This window comes from Diabrotica virgifera, chromosome 2 (assembly GCF_917563875.1).
Source record: "Diabrotica virgifera virgifera chromosome 2, PGI_DIABVI_V3a".
In the NCBI taxonomy this organism is placed as follows: Eukaryota; Metazoa; Arthropoda; class Insecta; order Coleoptera; family Chrysomelidae; genus Diabrotica; species Diabrotica virgifera.
The window spans coordinates 49,294,024-49,312,625 of NC_065444.1; the positions used below are offsets into that span (position 1 = coordinate 49,294,024).

Below are 18,602 nucleotides of genomic sequence, written 5' to 3' on the forward strand. Positions count from 1 at the left end.
CTTTTTCTTTCTGGTTTTCGTTTTAGTATTTCCGTTGGTATTCATTGTTCGTCCATTATTTGTATATGTCCGAACCAGCTAAGTTGTTTTGTTCATAAGTCATCGGTGATTGTTCGTTTGATTCCCATTATTTTTCTAACGCGTGCGTTGGTATTCGTTTATTTTCCATCTTCCTCTCCTCTTCTCCAAAAATCTGTTTCCGGTGATCGCATGCAGTGTTGCCAGTGTTCTTTCTTTCAGTGGTTATACCCCACAGCTGTATTGAGTGATACTTTTGACTATAGTCTCATATATCGTCTTTTTGTTTTCTTTGCTCATGGATTGGTCTCATAAAATGCTGTTTAACATTGGGATGGGTTTTCTACCTGACGTATTTCTTTCTCTTATGGTTTTGTCTAATATTCCATCGTTCGAAATATTGATACATAGATATTTGTCGTCACAGCATCATAGCAGTGCTTCATCGTGGACATGAATATGAAAACTTTTTGTGCTCTTCCAATACACAAGTACATAATTGGTTTTCTTTTTGTTCACTTCTAGACCCCATACTCTTCAATTATATCCTGCTCTTCAATCGTCATAATCTTGAGCGATTATTACTTGATCATTTGCAAAGTTGAGCGTATACCAAGGTGTCGGTGAATGGTATATATTATACCGGTGCTCTACATTTTTGTTTCCATATTGTTAAAGTACCTTCCGGGTATATTTTAAACAAAGTAAGGGACAGAAAACATCCTTGCTTTAATCCTTTTGATGTTACAAACCCTGTTGTTATTTGTGTCCCTGTTTTTATTACATACATCACATATTATACCAATAGTAAAAATTTCTAGTATATTTTCAAAATGATATGTACAAAATGTTGACAGTTAATTAGTGCCTAACAATAAAATCTATTTCTATACATATAAATCATTATAATTCAACTAAACGGTTCGGTATCTTTATTACCATTAACATTAAATTTCCATTAATATCAATTATGATAATTCTGCTGATATAATAAAATGATTCACCCACTGAACAGAATTTATTATGATAATATGTCAAGTTCATTAATGCTTTTTTTAATTATACAAATCATTTTTCAGTAAGCTTTTGAAAAAAAACAACCAAATATCTTGTTTTGTTTTATTTTAGGATTGTGTCGTGTAGTTTCTGAATGTCTTTTATGCGCGTAAATTATTTTAATATGCTTCGTGTCATGTACCATAGCTCTTTTAGAAGTCCAGCGGGAAAGACACCATAGAGTTGTGTTAAAGGACATGAGAAGAATAAAAATAACTACGAAAATTTGTGGATGTGAAAGCACTGGGAGGCTTAGTTTTCCCCATTCATCATCATCATCTAGCCGTTATCCTCCAGTGCTGAACATAGGCCTCCTTTAAGTCTCTCAATGTCTCCCTGATTTGAGCTACCATCCTCCAGTTCTCGGCAGTTCTCTTTACATCATAACACCATCGCGTTGGTGGTCGACCTCTGCCTCGTTTGTGCACCCGCGGTCGCCATTCCAGTAATCTTCTAGTTTACCTGTCGTTCGGTGTTCTTGCCACATGACCTGCCCATCTCCATTTCCCTTTTGCTACATATTCTACTAAGACTTTGATTTTTGTTCTTTGCCTGTGTTCATTTGGTATTGTGTCTCCTTGTGATTCCTAGCATGGCACTCTCCATGGCCCTCTGGGTCACTCTTAGCTTCTCTGCTGCTCTTTTGGATAATGTTAGGGTGTCTGCCTCGTATGATATCACCGGCAATCTTCAGACAGATAGGCATATCATTTTTAAATAGTTCTCGTTGCTTACCAAACGTAGCCCAGCCCAAACCTATTCTGCGCTTTATCTCGTGCGTTTGGATATTCACTTCCAATTGTATCTCATGTCCAAGGTGTTGATACACATAGTTACACATAGATACACATTTATGTTTCGATAATGTCGGCGTTGTCCATTCTGATGTTTTGTGCAAGCATTAAATTTGTCATTATTTGAGTTTTGCTTACCATTATTCGAAGACCACTGCTGATGCAGCTTGTACTATTCTTCAAGCATATTATATGCTTGCCTCGCCGATCTTATCCGTAATCAGAACGATGTTATCTGCGAATCTAAGATGCGTCAATCGTTTTCCCCATTATCTCTCTAAATCTGATGGTGTTGTTAGAAACATACAAAATCTCAGGGTTCTCTTCCTAGACCATAAGATATTTCGGGATCACACGGTATTATCGGGTATATAGTACTGGTTATACAAAATTTCTGGACTCTTTTTTTGGAGAGCGTTTAAACTCTTTCTCTTGCAAACTTAGCCACCTTCTTCTTTTTTAAGTCTTGTCTCTCAAGACTGATCTGACGTTGGATATCAACATCCACTATCTTTATTCGAACTACCGCTGCTCTGAAGAGTTGTATTGAACTGCATTTATCAGTCCACTAATTTCTTTTAACCATGCCACTCTCTTTCTTCCTATACTCCTTCCTCCTCCTATTTTGCCTATATTATCAATCTTTTCATATCGCTGTCTCATCATTATGTGTCCCAGATATTGCAACTTTCGTATTTTTATTGTGTTCATTATTTTGTATTCTTTGCCGATTTCTCGCAATACTTCCATGTTCGTTTTCTTCTATTCTAAGCATTGTTCTGTAACACAACATTTCAAACGACTCTAGCTTATTTGTGTTTTCTTGCTTCGGCTTTGACCCCGTACAGCAGCACCAGAAAAACGTATCACATCACTATCCACATCTTGGTTTCTAAACTCAGGTCACTGCAGGACACTAAGGATCATCTGAGTAAATGTGGACTATGTAAATTTGATTCTGGGATTAATTTCTTCAGCATGGTCATATTGTGAGATCTGAAAGGTAACTCCGAGGTAGTTGAATCTAACGACTCTCTTTATGTCTTCATTGGCTACCATTAGCGCAGAGGAATCTAAATTTGCCCGGCTGATATCCATGGTTTCCCATTTGGTTTTCCTAATGTTGAGATCTAGGTCTTATGATAGCAGTTCTCACGTAGTCCAGTACGTCTGTAGATCATTTAGGCTGGTTGCTAGTAGTGTAGTGTAGTCGGCGTAGTAGAAATTGTTAATGTATTCTCCGTTAGTTCAGACTCCCATCCCAATTAACAAAGAATAGGCCTAAAAATTTTTCATAATAAGAATATTTCATAATAATTGAAATTTTGTATTATTTGGTGTAAATTTATATAATTTAGAAAAAAATTGTCTGTATTTTAAAAAAGTACCCATTTCTTTTCACAAATGACATTCTCCTCGCACATTTAGTTTCACAAGTCATTGATTTCATCAAAGTCTTGTTAGATATATGTACATAATATACCAGATATACATGCTTATTATATACTGGGTGGTGAATTGGAAAACGGGCCTCAATGTAAAATTCTAAATTATTGAATTTTTGTTTCCCTAATTATTTCACATCAAAAGTCATGAGAAACTATTTGTAGAGGATTAAAATCTGTATTAAAAACAAAAGTTAAAATTCTTCTACAATTTAAACAGAGTCCAAAAATTTGAAAAATAGAATACATTTGCCATACCTAAGAAAGTGCGTAAAAGTAAGGCCACACGTTACTATTTCTGACAGTACGCAAACTATTGACTAAATAAAACATCTTTATTATTACTACTTTCTCCCCAACTGAGGACATCTTTTCGACTTTATTGTTTTTTAAACAATAAAAACGATAAAATAAAAATACTGACAGTTCAAAATATTGTTAATATAATTAAAAAACTCTAACAAGAAGTAAAACCACTTCTATGTAAATTGGTATATTTATTAAAACTTAAAATCCCAATGGATTGAATAAAATAAGTCCAATTCAGAACGTTTTCACACCTATCGGTCCATCATCAGTGAATGTGCATACTTGCTAAATAGCCCCAGAACCAAACAGTGGTTGAATTTAAAATTCGATTTACATTATTTAAAAATAATATTCAACAGGCTAAACGCCGATGTTACAGGATATTGCCTATGGGAACATGGTGAAACCCTACCAAAACCTCAATCAACCATCTTAGGCCAACTTTGACTATCTATGTCTATTCATATTGACTATTCATAGTCAAAGTTGGCCTAAGATGGTTGATTGAGGTTTTGGTAGGGTTTCACCATGTTCCCATAGGCAATATCCTGTAACATCGGCGTTTAGCCTGTTGAATATTATTTTTAAATATTGTAAATCGAATTTTAAATTCAACCACTGTTTGGTTCTGGGGCTATTTAGCAAGTATGCACATTCACTGATGATGGACCGATAGGTCTGAAAACGTTCTGAATTGGACTTATTTTATTCAATCCATTGGGATTTTAAGTTTTAATAAATATACCAATTTACATAGAAGTGGTTTTACTTCTTGTTAGAGTTTTTTAACTATATGGTATACAGCCAACCTAGGGAACTTCCCTTCTAGGTTAATATAATAATTTCATTGTGACCGAAGGCAACCTTATACACATTCTTGCACGGTGTGTGGCCTAAATTTCGCAAATACTTTGATAAAATGTATTATATTTTACAAAATTTTGGAATGTGTTTAATTCGTAGAACAATTTTAACAATTGTTTTCAATAAAGATTTCAATCCTCTACAAATAGTTTCTCATGTCTTTTGATGTAGAATAATTAGGGAAGCAGGAATTCAACAGTTTAAAATTTTACATTGAGTTTCTTATGGCCCGTTTTCCAATTCACCACCCTGTATAATCTTTATAAGGATTTGCTGCTAGTTTATTATGTTTTATGAGAATCATTTTTGTAATTTGAACAGATTATTTTTTAGAGATCTAGCAAATGGTATGATCTAGAGATATATTTTCTAAGAAGCCCTACTGAGGAGGTTCCAAAAAGGCCTTTGGCTGGTAGCAAAAGGCAAATGCAATGACTAACATATGTATTAAGGTACATGGTTTTTAATACGTCTTGGTTCACTGCGGCGAGCCCTGAGGACTAATATCATCGCCGCCCCCTTCCGATCCCCCTTCCCCTTTGGTCTTGTTCTCCTTTTTCCACTTCATTCTTCGGTTTTGGAACCAGATTTTGATCTGCCTTTCGGTCAGACAGAGAGCATGAGCGATCTCTATCCGTCTCCGCCTCGTTAGGTACCTGTTGAAATGGAACTCCTTTTCTAACTCCAAGGTTTGGTACCTCGTGTACGTTTGACGACCTCGTTTTCGTTCTGAAAAAGAAATGTGTTATCAATCGAGGATCATCTCATTATAATCAAAAATAAAAGAATCAAAATTGACTTAAACTTTGTAATACAAATATATAATATCATAAACACAACAAGTCCTATTCACAGAAATATCAACGAAACTAAATCAGGATAAACAAAGTTAACTCACGAAATATAAACACGAATAGACCTGACGTGGGTAGCATTAGTCAAACCGTAATGGTAGAGATTCAGTTGTCATAATATATAACAAACAATGTACCTATACCTCGTCTAATTTACTTACCGTTGCACGTCATCCGCGCCATAGCCTGTGACACGATACCAACACGAAATATTTAGGCGGTGGGTGTGTTCTTTTTTAGAATCAAAATGATTCTAAAGGGGAACACACCTACCGCCTAGATATTTCGTGTTGGTATCGTGTCACAGGCTATGGCGCGGATGACGTGCAACGGTAAGTAAATTAGACGAGGTATATATCTGGTAGATACCACATCACAAAGATCAGCAAATAAGCTTAGATTGTTGTACCAGATCATTGAACCTAGAATGCTGAATCTGAACACCAAAAACAAAACAAACACATTAATCGCGACTTAAACGCCAAGATATAAGATATTGAGTCTTACTGAACAATTTATGATGCCATACTGAAATTGTACATGGCGCATTCTGAAGAAGAACCTTGTATGTAATAGAAGAACTATCAGATGAAGGCTCCGGGCTCTAAAAAATAACTAAGGACGACCAACTACTAGACAAACGATGAGATAAAGAACACCGTAGCAACCTGACTAAAAGTAGATCCAAGTAAAAAAGATCGAATTAACTAACTACATGGAATAACTACACCAGCATAACAATATTGTACCTAACCTTTTTTGTTATTGTTATGTATATCTTTTTCGTGACTCTATGTTAAGCTTTGTCCATAAAATTGTATAATTTTCAGTGACAATAAAGCATATTTCTATTCTATTCTAACTGATCACATAAGAACAGCCATCATTGGGCATAGGAACCCTTCTCTTTAGTGTATCGTTCTATATCCTGGGCTATTTGTATTCATCTAGTGCCAACATGTTGGTTTTCTGACGTGTTTCCGATGCTATAAAAGGGGAACCACTAGGTTATGGGAGTAAACCCAAATAAAAAATTATGACAACCATGACCATTTTATGGCATAGAGAACACCTTCGATAAACATAGCAATATTGTATGGAATAAATATAGGTATACTATATTTATTCAGACAATATACTATATTTATAAGACAAAATTTATGAGAATATAGAAAATTCAAAGAAATAACGGGAATCTTCTAATAAATGGAAGCCATGTCGAACGAGTAGACAAATATGCATTAGTGGAACAATGGTTAACTCCACAAATAATTACTTCCAGAAAATTATAATCACAATAGAAAAGGCTAGAGCAAATTTCAATAATATGAGAAGAGTGCTCTGCACAAGAGATTTAAAGTTTGAGCTAAGAGTTAGATTGGCAAGGTGCTACATTTGACTTTGCGACTTTGTTTTATGGAATGAAAGCTTGGACTTTGAATACGACATCAGTGAAAAACTTGAATAGGAGAATAGAATCAAAGGAGTAGGAGAGGAAGATCAAAGAAGATCTGGAGGAGACGCCTTCGCATTGGCAGGCCATGTCGGTAAAGAGGATTGATGTTAATATGACTCAAGATAGGAACTTCTGGAGGAATACAATTAGGCAAGCCGACCCCGTATGGGGACAAAGGCAAAGAGAATGATAATAATGATGATGTTTATCTATACATTTGTCCCACTTTCACTCTTTTGACTATATCCTGTTTCCTTACTTTATTCTTTTCATTTTAGTAGTGAACATTATTTTCATGACCTAGTTATACACTTGCAACTCATTTTGTAGGGAAAGTAGTGCAATTCATTGTTTTTTCATATTCAAACATATAAATATGTCGCTACTTATATATATATATATATATATATATATATATATATATATATATCAATCGGTTTTAAAACGTCTTGCGACGTTGTCCGATGCCTAATTTCCATGACACTCTATCATCCCATTGGCCCTCTCTAAGATCTCTTGCGCTCATCGCCTTCGTTACTCCCTCTCTCCTATGTCGCTACTACATACATTATTTATTTGTTGTTTTACTTTCTTTCCTTTTACATGACTATTCTTCGTCTTTAAGTGCCATCTCCGCGACGAAGGTTGGCATTCCTCATGGCTATTCTGACCTTCGACGCAGCTGCTCTGAACAGTTGCCTTGAGCAGCGACCAAACCATTCTCTCAGGTTCTTCAACCAGGAATCGCGTCTCCTTTTTACTCTTCTCCTACCCTCTATTTTGTCTTGAATTATGAGTCGAAAAATATTGTATCTTTCGGCTCTTATCCTGAAATTGGCCTGTGATCTTATCCTGAAATTGGACATGACTATTAATTATTTTAATCCTAAATAGTCTGCTAGTCCTAGATAGGATCAGGAATGGCTTGATTATGGAAAGAGTTGGGGTCACTATAGTCTCAAAAAAGATTCAAGAACAAAGACTGCAATTTTTTGGTTACGTTAGACATAGAAATAAAAACTATGTGAGACGGAGGATAGAGCTGTTAGAAGTTGGTTGACAGAAGGAGTGGTAACGGTAAACTGAGGAGAAGATGAAAGGATGTGGCAGAGGACTTGAGAGAGAAAGGTTTAGATGCAGAAAAAACAACGGACAGAAATGAGTGGCGAAGAAGGGTAAAGAAAAGCGACTCCTGAAAAGGGAAATCCTGATGAAAAAGAAGAAGATGAATTCTGCTTCCGTACTATTACATAGTTTTATTACTATGGTATACTTTGGTAGTATCTACTACTTTACTATAGTTTAAATTTTTTAGTTGAAATCATTCTAAATTCTAAAGCCTACCAATTTTTTTAAAAATAATGATAATTCAAATAACTTCGCAAATAAGTTATAAGACCAGTGAATATTTTCGAAAATTTTTAAGAATAATGTATGAGTGTATTTCTATTATGTTTGGAAGCCGCAATGCGGTTAAACTGGTGTTATTAAAACGAGGAAAAATATTTGTCAAATTTTCGTATCTCATGTCTCATTGTGAAGGCTTTCATTATAAAAATTATTACCTGGAGCTGACCGGCGACTGCCTGGGAGAAAGCAACACAACGAAAAAAAAAGAGAAACAAAAAATTACAAGGAAAATAATTATATACATCAGTTTGAAGGGAGGCAAAATCGGCCTTGTGACGCCAATCAAAGGGGCCTTTAGGCGGTCTCAGGCTGTATCTCATATAATGAGTTTATAAATGATGCATAAATCATTTTCCCTTCTTCTCTGCTCTTGACGTTCTTGCGAAATTTCAAAATAGGTACACTACACATAATAATTAGGATTAGTTAAGGTCATGGACGGAGAGAAAGGCCTACGCGAAAATAACTAAATATCAATTTCAAATTAACGGTCAATATATTCTGCATATATGTATCTATCTTTGAAGAAAAAAATTGAAACAATAAAACCAGAAATATCTTTTGTTTAAAATATTGTCTAAATTTTTCAGCATCGTCATTTTTAATTACTTTTTTCTACAACCGTGTTAAAAATGCAATTTTTAGCACTCCATACGAGCGTTAAAAATGCTACTTTAAGGCACTAGTGCTTTAAAAAAATTTTAAGGCACTGCAGTTCGTATTGACCGTATATGCAATTTTGATGTAATGTCAAAAAAATATAAAATTGGAATGTCAGTCAAGTTCAAGTAAAAGTTTTTGTAGATATTGTCCTGTAATTACGTTTGTAGAAAAAATATTGTATGATATGCGTGTTAAAAAGTACATTTTTAAGGCACGCATGTGAATTGCAGAACTCGCTTTCGCTCATTCTGCAAACTTTCACATGCGTGCCTTAAACATGTACTTTTAACACTTATATCATAAATAACTATTTTGGCCATTGACGTCATAACTATAAAAGAATCATACGACTAATAGCAAAATATGGCGTAGAAACACGGATCATGACAGAAAAGATAATAAACCTTATTGATATATTTTTGAAAGAAAGATATGGGACCCATCTGCGAGAATGGTATGTGGAGAATCAGGTTCAACTACGAGATATACCAATATTACAGAGAACCCTCTTTACAGGTCACCTTATAAGAATGGATAACGACAGAACACCTAGTAGAACGCTTAGCGGAACTATGGTGGGACGTCAGCCAGTAGGAAGACCAAAGAAGAGGTGGATAGACGAAGTGACTTGGAGGCGGATGCTGGGGGAGGCAAGGACCAGACTTGGGCTGTAACGTTATAGGAGATGACGTTACGTAAGTACCAAAATTTTAAGAAAATATTAACAAAATTTTGATGTCTTAATAATAGTGGTTTGAATATTTTTTAACCAAGTTTAACAGTAGCTACAAAATTGATGAAAAACTATGATCATCGGTGACACGTAATACCTTGGAGTTGAGTAATGTTCAGGACCAAAGTTAAATTAGGCCAACTATTACACTTACTATGACGGGTATTAGTGCAGCCGATATGTGAAACAATTGTGCATTTAATGATAGAAGTATATAATTTGGACCACATATACTACCCATATAAAGGTTCAAATTTAGATATGAGGCCATCTCAGATTTTGCCTTTTACAAAAATGGCGGGCATTCAAAATGGCGACTATACATGTGACTAATAGCACGATAACTTTTGAACGAGACGTCAGATTTCAACCAAATTCGGTATATAGGTTCTTTTTTTGATGAATAAGATCGAGGTCTTGATCCGGAAGAATCGGTTTACCAGAAGTTGTGTTTTTACTGTTTTTTTATGTAAAAATATGTTGTTTTTTTTCAATTTTTTCACCCTGTATATATAAATTTTTCAAAAAGGTCATTGAAAAGGGTGTAAAAATATTTTTTAGAAAATATTTTGAACATTTTAGTTGTGTTAATAACCATTTAATAAATACATAACCTATGTTCATATGTACCAATGGGCAGCAGATTCATTTTGAATGCACGCCATTTTTGTAAAAGACAAAATCTGAGATGGCCTAATAGAATTGAATAGAAATATGCTTTATTGTTATGAAAAATTTAACAATTTTATAGACAAAGCTTACAAGAATCATAAATAAGAACAATAACAAATAACAAATACAATTTACTAAAATGATATAAATGGTCTACATAAATAAAAATAATGAAGATAAACAAAAAAAAACAGTAACAATCTATTGCAAAATTTAAAAAAAAATTTGCAAATTGCATAATCTACCTTAAGAAATTTAATAAGTTAAGTTAAGCTGCTGCATATGACACTCAAATATAGATTAAGATTATACTTATAAATAAGAATACTGTACTTTCTTAGTTATTGGTTAAGAAACTCTGCTGTTGAATAATATGGTCTTTCAGATAAATAGGCTTTAGTCATTTTACGGAACTTGGGGAAAGATGTTGCAGATTTAAGTTGTAGAGGGAGATGGTTGTAAAGTTTTTTTGCAGAATATAATATAGATTTCTTTACTAACTCACTGGACGGGATCGGTAAATAGATGTCAAAGGTAGAATTTCTGGTGGAATAGTCATGTATAGGTCTTGCTGGAAAGACATGTAGATGTTTACGAATTAAGCAAACAGTTTCTAAAATATATAAAGAAGGTAGTGTTAGAATCCTGTGATCTTTGAAGTAGCTCATATCTAAATTTGAATCTTTGTATGTGTAGTACGTGTGGCCCAAATTGTATGCTTGTACCATTAAATGCACAATAATTCGTATATTATTATTTGCACGAATCTGCCGCACAGAGGTACCTACATCCTACATGTGAAGATACGTTATGCATTTATTAAATGGTAATTAATATAACTAAAGGGTTCAAAATATTTCAAAAAAAATATTTTTACGCTCTTTTCAAAGTCGGTATTACCTTTTTCAAAAATTAATACATACAGGGTGATTGAAAAAATAAACAACATATTTGTACAAAAAAAATCAGGAAAAACACAACTTCTGGTAAACCGATTCTTCCGGTTCAAGAGCTCGATCTTATACATCAAAAAAAGAACCTATATACCAAATTTGGTTGAAATCGGACTTTTCGTTCAAAAGATATCGTGCTATTAGTCATATATGTATAGTCGCCATTTTGAATGCCCGCCTTTTTTGTAAAAGACCAAATCTAAGATGGCCTTATATCTAAATTTGAACCTTTGTATGTGTAGTATACGTGGTCCAAATTATATGCTTCGACCCTTAAATGCAAAATAATTCTTATAATATTTGCACGAATGTGCCGCACATAGGTACATGTGAAGATAAGTTATGCATTTATTACATGGTAATTAACAAAACTAAAAAGTTCGAAGTATTTCCTAAAAAATATTTTTACGCTCTTTTCAATGCGGCTATTACCCTTTTGAAACATTAATATATACGGGGTGAAAGAATTGAATAACAAACTACATATTTTTACATAAAAAATCAGGAAAACCACAACTTCTGGTAAACCGATTCTTTCGGTTCAGGAGCTGGATCGTATACATCAAAAAAGGAACCCATATACCAAATTTGGTTGAAGTCAGACCTTTCGTTTAAAAGTTATCGTGTTATTAGTCACATATGTATCGTCGCCATTTTGAATGCCCGCCATTTTTGTAAAAGGTAAAATCTGAGATGGCGTCATATCCAATTTTGAACCTTTAGATGTGTAGTATATGTGTTCCAAATTTTATGCTTCTATCATTAAATCCACAATTCTTATAATATTTGCACGAATTTGCCGCACTATATTAATAAAATTTGATCAAAATCTAATAAGTTTGTTTAAACTGACATTCACAAGTACCTACTCAAATTCTATCAACATAAAAATAAAGTGTCTAAACTCTGGCACCACAAATAATAATACACCAAACTTTTTCTGCAAATTTTGCTTTGTTTTAAATATCATTTCACTTGAATAATTTTGTTCACACCAGGATATTCACTATCCAGGTATTATTCCGAATTGTGCCTTAGAACATAATATCTACAAAACACATACCTAACTTTATACGAAACCTAAAACTACTTTCTAGCTTTAGTCTAGACATTTAAATTTTATCTTGGACTTTCTAAATCTTCAGACTTCTCTGGGGTTGCAAATTAACAAGGGGAATACTAGTTTTCCTCTTCCATTGAATTAATTTAAGGTATATTTGATAGTCTCTTAGAGCTCTATAAATTATTATATGACTATAACCAACAACAATATATTTTTTTGTTAATTATTGATCTAATGTTATCATTTTTTAGGTTTAGTAACTTCTTTTGGATCCTACTATATCCTACTACTAAAGCTCTGCGTCAACCAAACTCCAGTAGAAAGAGTCTACACTACAACTACCTCGATACCATAATAACCAGGATGATTAGAGACCATAAATACCAACAACCAGGAGATTCTCTCTCTCTCTCTCTCTCTCTCTCTCTCTCTCTCTCTCTCTCTCTGTCTCTCTCTCTCAGTATAAAAGAAAGAATGCTGCGATGTCGCATCTTATCTGTCCTTTTTTATGGTGTTGAAGATTGGAAGCATTTCAGATGTGGCTATATCGGGGAATATTTAAGTTCACGTGGACTGACTGAGTCACAAATGAGGAGGTCCTCAAAAGAAAGAAGAAGAACCGAGAGGTACTGGCAACCGTCAAATATCCAGAGGCAACGAATCCAGATATGTCCTACAAGTCATCTTACAAAGAAAAATATTTGGAAGAATAATAACCGAATATTTACTGTGTCGCGAGGATATCGTAAGTTGTTATCTAGTTTTTCCTCATAACTTAATGAGATTGCTAATGAGAAAATGTTTCCATTATTGTTGCATATAAAATATTGTATATTATTATTACAGTTCGTTTTTAGTTTGTGTATGACGGGAATTTTTAAGTCAAAAGCTGATTGCATGTAACAAATGAACTATCCAACAATAAAGTGGCCAAAGGAAAACGTCTCCAAAACTGTAATACTATTTTAGTGTCTACTTGAAAATGTATAAAATATGTGTCTAAATCATCATTATAAAAAACTGGTATTTAGGCTGTAAATCATCAATATTTCTTTTCATTTCATTCATTTCATTTTTTTGTTCAAAATGTGTGAAATTTATCAACCAATTAATTTTTCCTAACTTTAACTGTCAACAGTTAACAGCTAAGTAAGCTCTTAATAGTTCAAATTCTCTCAGCTTATACGTTAACATGGATCTATAACTTCACCTACTTATCTATTATAACAAACTTCACCTACTTAGAAATCTCAAAATTATTTTTTAGTCCCTCTCTGATCTACGCCCATGTGTACACCGCTTTTAATGAGAATTAGTTCAGGTATAACCATATTCTTGTCAAAAGCATACAATGTCGGATTTGATGATGACGAATGGTAAAAAAGGCAACCAATAGGACCGTTTCCAATTTGGAATGGAACATCGGAAATCAAATTCAAAAGATTCTTAGAATGATTAGATTTTTTAGACGCAATATGGCGGCGAGTCATAGGTGATTAATTGAGTGTGGTGGAACAAAATTATGGTACCTGTATTTCCCGAAATTTTATTTTTATAAAAACAAAGAATAAAACTTATCGAATTAGTAAAAAGAGTAATTTTAATCATTAATCAAAAAATTATAGGTATATGTATATTAATTTTTGTTATATACGCTTGTCTAATAATTGAACCCCATGTTTGTTCAGGTTAGCCTTGGAAACAATTATAGTCACTCAACTGACGTTTGCAATGTTATGTTTGTAAACGTCACATTAATCACTAATCAGTTACTATCATTTGTATTTAACTGAGATTTTAAGTATTACAACTGACTTAAAAATGGCGCTTGTTGTTTGCTGTGGACAATCCGTCCAAATGTGATCAGCGTAAGGTAAAAAAACCATTTTTTACATCCATGAAGGACCCTTGCTTATAACGTTTACAGAAACTAGAGTGCATATCAACACTATCAACACACACAAACCTGTATAATGAAATTTTGAACAAGCTTCATCTAGCAATAAGACGAAAATGTCCAGGGAAGCTCTCACATAGTGTCATACTTTACACTAGAGCATCCACCCTATTGTCCTGATTTATTTTCCTGTGATTTTCACATCTTTAAGCCACTGAAAATTACATTTAAAAATTCCGTCAAAGAATTCTTCAAGCAACAGCCACAAAAAATTTTTAAGCATGATATATATCGGTTCCTGAAATAATGGTATATGGGCCTTAATTGTACGGTATAGGGTAGGGTTAGTCTATTTGTAGATAGATTTGAAAATAAATCTTTTCTGGGCCAAAGATGGGTATCAATTATCAAACAAGCCTCGTATTCTTAATATTCATATGTATATATTATATTATATTTATTATATATTTTTATGTCTTTATACTTTCTAGGTAAAAATAATGGATAAAATTGGTTGTGCCGATAATAGGGTATTACCAAAAACCAATGAAAACGTTATCTGTCAAATATTGATTGTAACTATGTTTTATGATTGTAACTATGTTGAAAATTTGCGAAATAATATCGCAAATAAAAAAAGTTATTTCTAGGAAAAAGTTAGTCGACACCTTAAAAAAGATTAAACAGTATACGGGATTATATGGGATTCAGCCGCAGTTGATTGTAATGAATATTATATTTTTAACTAACAGTTCATTAAATTCACTTTAATAATAGGGAACTTGCACATTTTTTTATTACATAATAATGTTCAATTTTGTATAAAAATGAGATTTCCAAAATTTCACGTTTCAAAACCTCATAATAACTTAGAAGTACAAATTTAAAGTCTTCGGCATTTTAAAGTAGTTCGAACGGCCCGTTACGTCACCTAGTTTTACATTAGTTATTATTATGGTTATATTTCGCTGTGTCTAGGTAAACGCTAACGTGTACGCAAATAAAAAAGTTAGGTACATACACGCGAATTAAACTTCATCAAGCCAGTGACGTCATTATTTAACGTACGCAGGACTGTATATTTTGGTAAATACATGCTATTTTGATATGTTTAGTGTTTGTTTGATAGAAAAATATTTGTTAAGGGAAGGGAAGCAGAACTATTCAGATGTTTCAAACTTCCATCCATCCAATGGCACTACCCAAATCGAGCCTTGGCCTCCTTCAATGAGCTTCTCCAATCATTTCGATTTACCGCTGTTCTTTTCCATGAACGCGTTCCCAGGAAGTTCCTGGCATCCTCATCGACCTCGTCTTCCCATCTCTTTTTAGGTCTTCCAACCGGTCTTCTTCCCTGCATTTTTGCATTCAGCAATTTTCTGGGAATTCTATTCTCATGCATGCGGACTACGTGCCCTGCCCACCGTAATCTCTGCAGTTTAGTGTGTTGTGCTAGAGTTGGTTCGCTATATTGCTCGTATATTTCTCTATGATACCTAATTCGCCAGTTGTTATTTTCCCTTATTGGGCCCAGTATCCTACGTAATACTTTTCTTTCAAACACATCTAATGCATTGGCAGATTTCTGTGTCACCACCCATGTTTCGCAGCCATAACTTACTATGGGCCTGATTATTGTTTTATATACCCGGAGTTTTGTTTTCCGGTGTACGTCTCGCGATTTGAATATGTGGCCCATCGCGAAATAGGCTTTATTTGCCAGCACAAGCCAAAAAAATGTTTCAAACTTAATTGTAATAAATCAATGTATATAATAAAAGTATATACTTAGGTTAGCAAAATAAATATATGTATTTAGTTGACATGACACGTACAAAATATTGCTAAAAAATTTTTATACGTAAGTTAATTATTAAAATCAACTATTCTAAATGGGAAATGAGCCACAATTTAACTAAAAAAAGATTTTATTAACGTTTCGACGACCAAATCGTATGCCATTGTCAAAATACAAAAATTAGTCAGATTAAATAAATTATTAGAAAAAATTTTTAGAACATTTTTGTTTAATTTAATAATATTTTGTATTTTGACAACGACGTCCGATTTAGACGTTGAAACGTTATTAACATCATTTTTTTAGTTAAATTGTGGCTTAGTTCCCATTTAGAATAGTTGATTACAAAAATGCCACAAGGAAGTAGCTTTATAACAAGTTAATTATTATTGTGAAAGCTTTAGGTCTTCCTTTTATTTTAATTTTGGACGGTAATACTAAATATTGTATATACTAAATTGTAACATATTGTACTATATTGTAATACTAAATACTGTATTTCACTTATAACTAAAAAAATATATATTAATTTATAGTCTCTTAACTTTTTCATACTGTTTTACTCATTAAAACAACTAAATAATTGTCCACAATGCATAGTTAATTTAAAAACAAACACTAAACAAATAAAAAATAACAAATCTCTTTACTAATCAATATTTAAATTAAAGTATAAACACAACGCAATTAAAAAAATTCCAACACTCTGACACTAACTTTTTTATTTGCGTACACGTTAGCGTGTACCTAGACACAGCGTTATATTTAGGTATATTCTTCTTTTCCTTCTTTAGTTTATTGGCCTCCACCTACTTGGGTATTTGGCCAGCTCGTCGTAGGGTAATAAAGGAAGTATTAAAAGGGTATATTTATATTCAAATGATATTTATCGTATGTCGTTGTAATAATATATACCAGTTTGTTGAGATTGGAGTTTGATACAGTTTTTGAAGGAAAGAAAAGAAGGTTTACTATTGAAAATAAAACCATTTTGTAAAAATAAAAATTGTCTATGAATAGTCCAAACGAACAAAAACACTTTTAACGTCACATAACTGTATTTTTTACTGACTTAATTTTGTTTACTTTTTGGTGTAAAGTGTAAATGCAAAACCATATGACGTCACGACGCGTTTTTTGCTGGCTGGAATAATTTGAATTTTTAATCGTCTTTAGGGGAAAAACGAAAGACAAACAAAACTTTTTTATCATTGATACATGTTTTAAATTATGTTCTGTTGTGATTTATAACATTTTTTTTCAATTTTAAATTTTATGCAAGTTCCCTATTGCATATCATATCAATATTGTGGAGCAGCATATAGTCCAGGAACCGAAGCTTTTCACCTCACAATTTTTACAGAATGGATCGATTTGATTGAAAATTGGAGAATAAGTAGTGGATAGTCCAAGGATCAAAATCTATATTATGCCGAAAGGTGCTTTTACCATGGGGGTGGTTGCCAACCCATCTCGGGGGTGGAAATTTTTTATTATATTTTGATCACAAAATTTGATAAAAACATTCATTCTAAGCATAAAATGTTCTATACATTTTTTTGATAAAATTAATAGTTTTCGATTTATTCGCTATCGAAAGTGTTAGTATTATGTCGAAAAAATCAATTTTTTTCGATAATGTACTCATTTACGATTCACTCAAATTTTGGTGTAGAAAAATTTTTTTTTAAACCAAGTTCTTGGGAATTAAATAACCTACAATTTCTTATTTAAACATTTTTTCGTATCTCTGATGCTAATCTTTCTATTCTGAAGAAAATGGCATTTTTTTACAAAACTACAAAAATTATTTATTCGCTTTTAACTCCTGTTTTTTAAAAACTAATCATTCTAAGCCAGTCAAACTTCTAGAATCTATTAATAATACATAAATAAAGAAGAATTCATAAGGCCAATGACTAAAAACAGCGCTAATTTACATTGATATGCTTCCAATTGAATTTCTCCTTTTTTTTTTTTCAAAAAAATACAGATTTTTTAACCGTAACTTTTTTATTTTTTATCTTAGAAGGTTTGGTAAAAGGAATTTTGTAGATTTTTACAAGATATATAAACCTATTAATATTAAATCTTTTTAAAATCCACAGTCGCAAAAAGACGTGACTTTGAAAGGGTTGGTTAAGGTGGCTTTTACATGCTATTACAAGTTTTAATTGTCAATAGCTCACTCAATTTTTGCCGTAGGAAAAATTTTTGCAAACCAGGTTCTTGGGAATTAAATAAGCTACAATTTCATGTTGAAACATTTTTTCGTATCTCTGATGCGAATCTTTCTATTCTGAAGATAAAGCCATTTTTTCCAAACTACAAAATTTTCCTATTCGCTTTTAACTCCATTTTTTTTAAAACTAATCATTCTAAGTCTGTCAACCTTCTAGAACCTATTAATAATACATAAATAAAGAAGACCAAATAAGGTCAATGACTAATTTTAATTAAGGTTGTGATTAGGAGGTTGCTTCCGATCACTTTTCGCTGAAAAAATAGGGACTGACATTCTTTTCATTATAAGTCACTTAATTTTTAAGCTAGAAACTTTTTTTATTTCTGCAGATAGATATTTTTAAATACTTTAAATGAGTTTCAACAAGTTATT

General features: G+C 32.8%; 1 protein-coding gene across 4 annotated transcripts in view; it reads right to left on the reverse strand.

The window, feature by feature from the left end:
* Positions 1 to 4,353: 4,353 nt before the first annotated feature.
* LOC114327685 (homeotic protein antennapedia-like) overlaps positions 4,354 to 18,602 on the reverse strand; it is a 1,165,466-nt gene continuing 1,151,217 nt past the window's right edge. For all 4 annotated transcript variants that reach the window (XM_028276375.2, XM_028276391.2, XM_028276383.2 and 1 more), the window contains one exon: positions 4,354 to 5,215. In XM_028276375.2, coding sequence (XP_028132176.1) covers positions 4,965 to 5,215 — 251 coding nt within the window. In that variant the 3' untranslated portion in view covers positions 4,354 to 4,964. The remainder of the gene's footprint in view (positions 5,216 to 18,602) is intronic.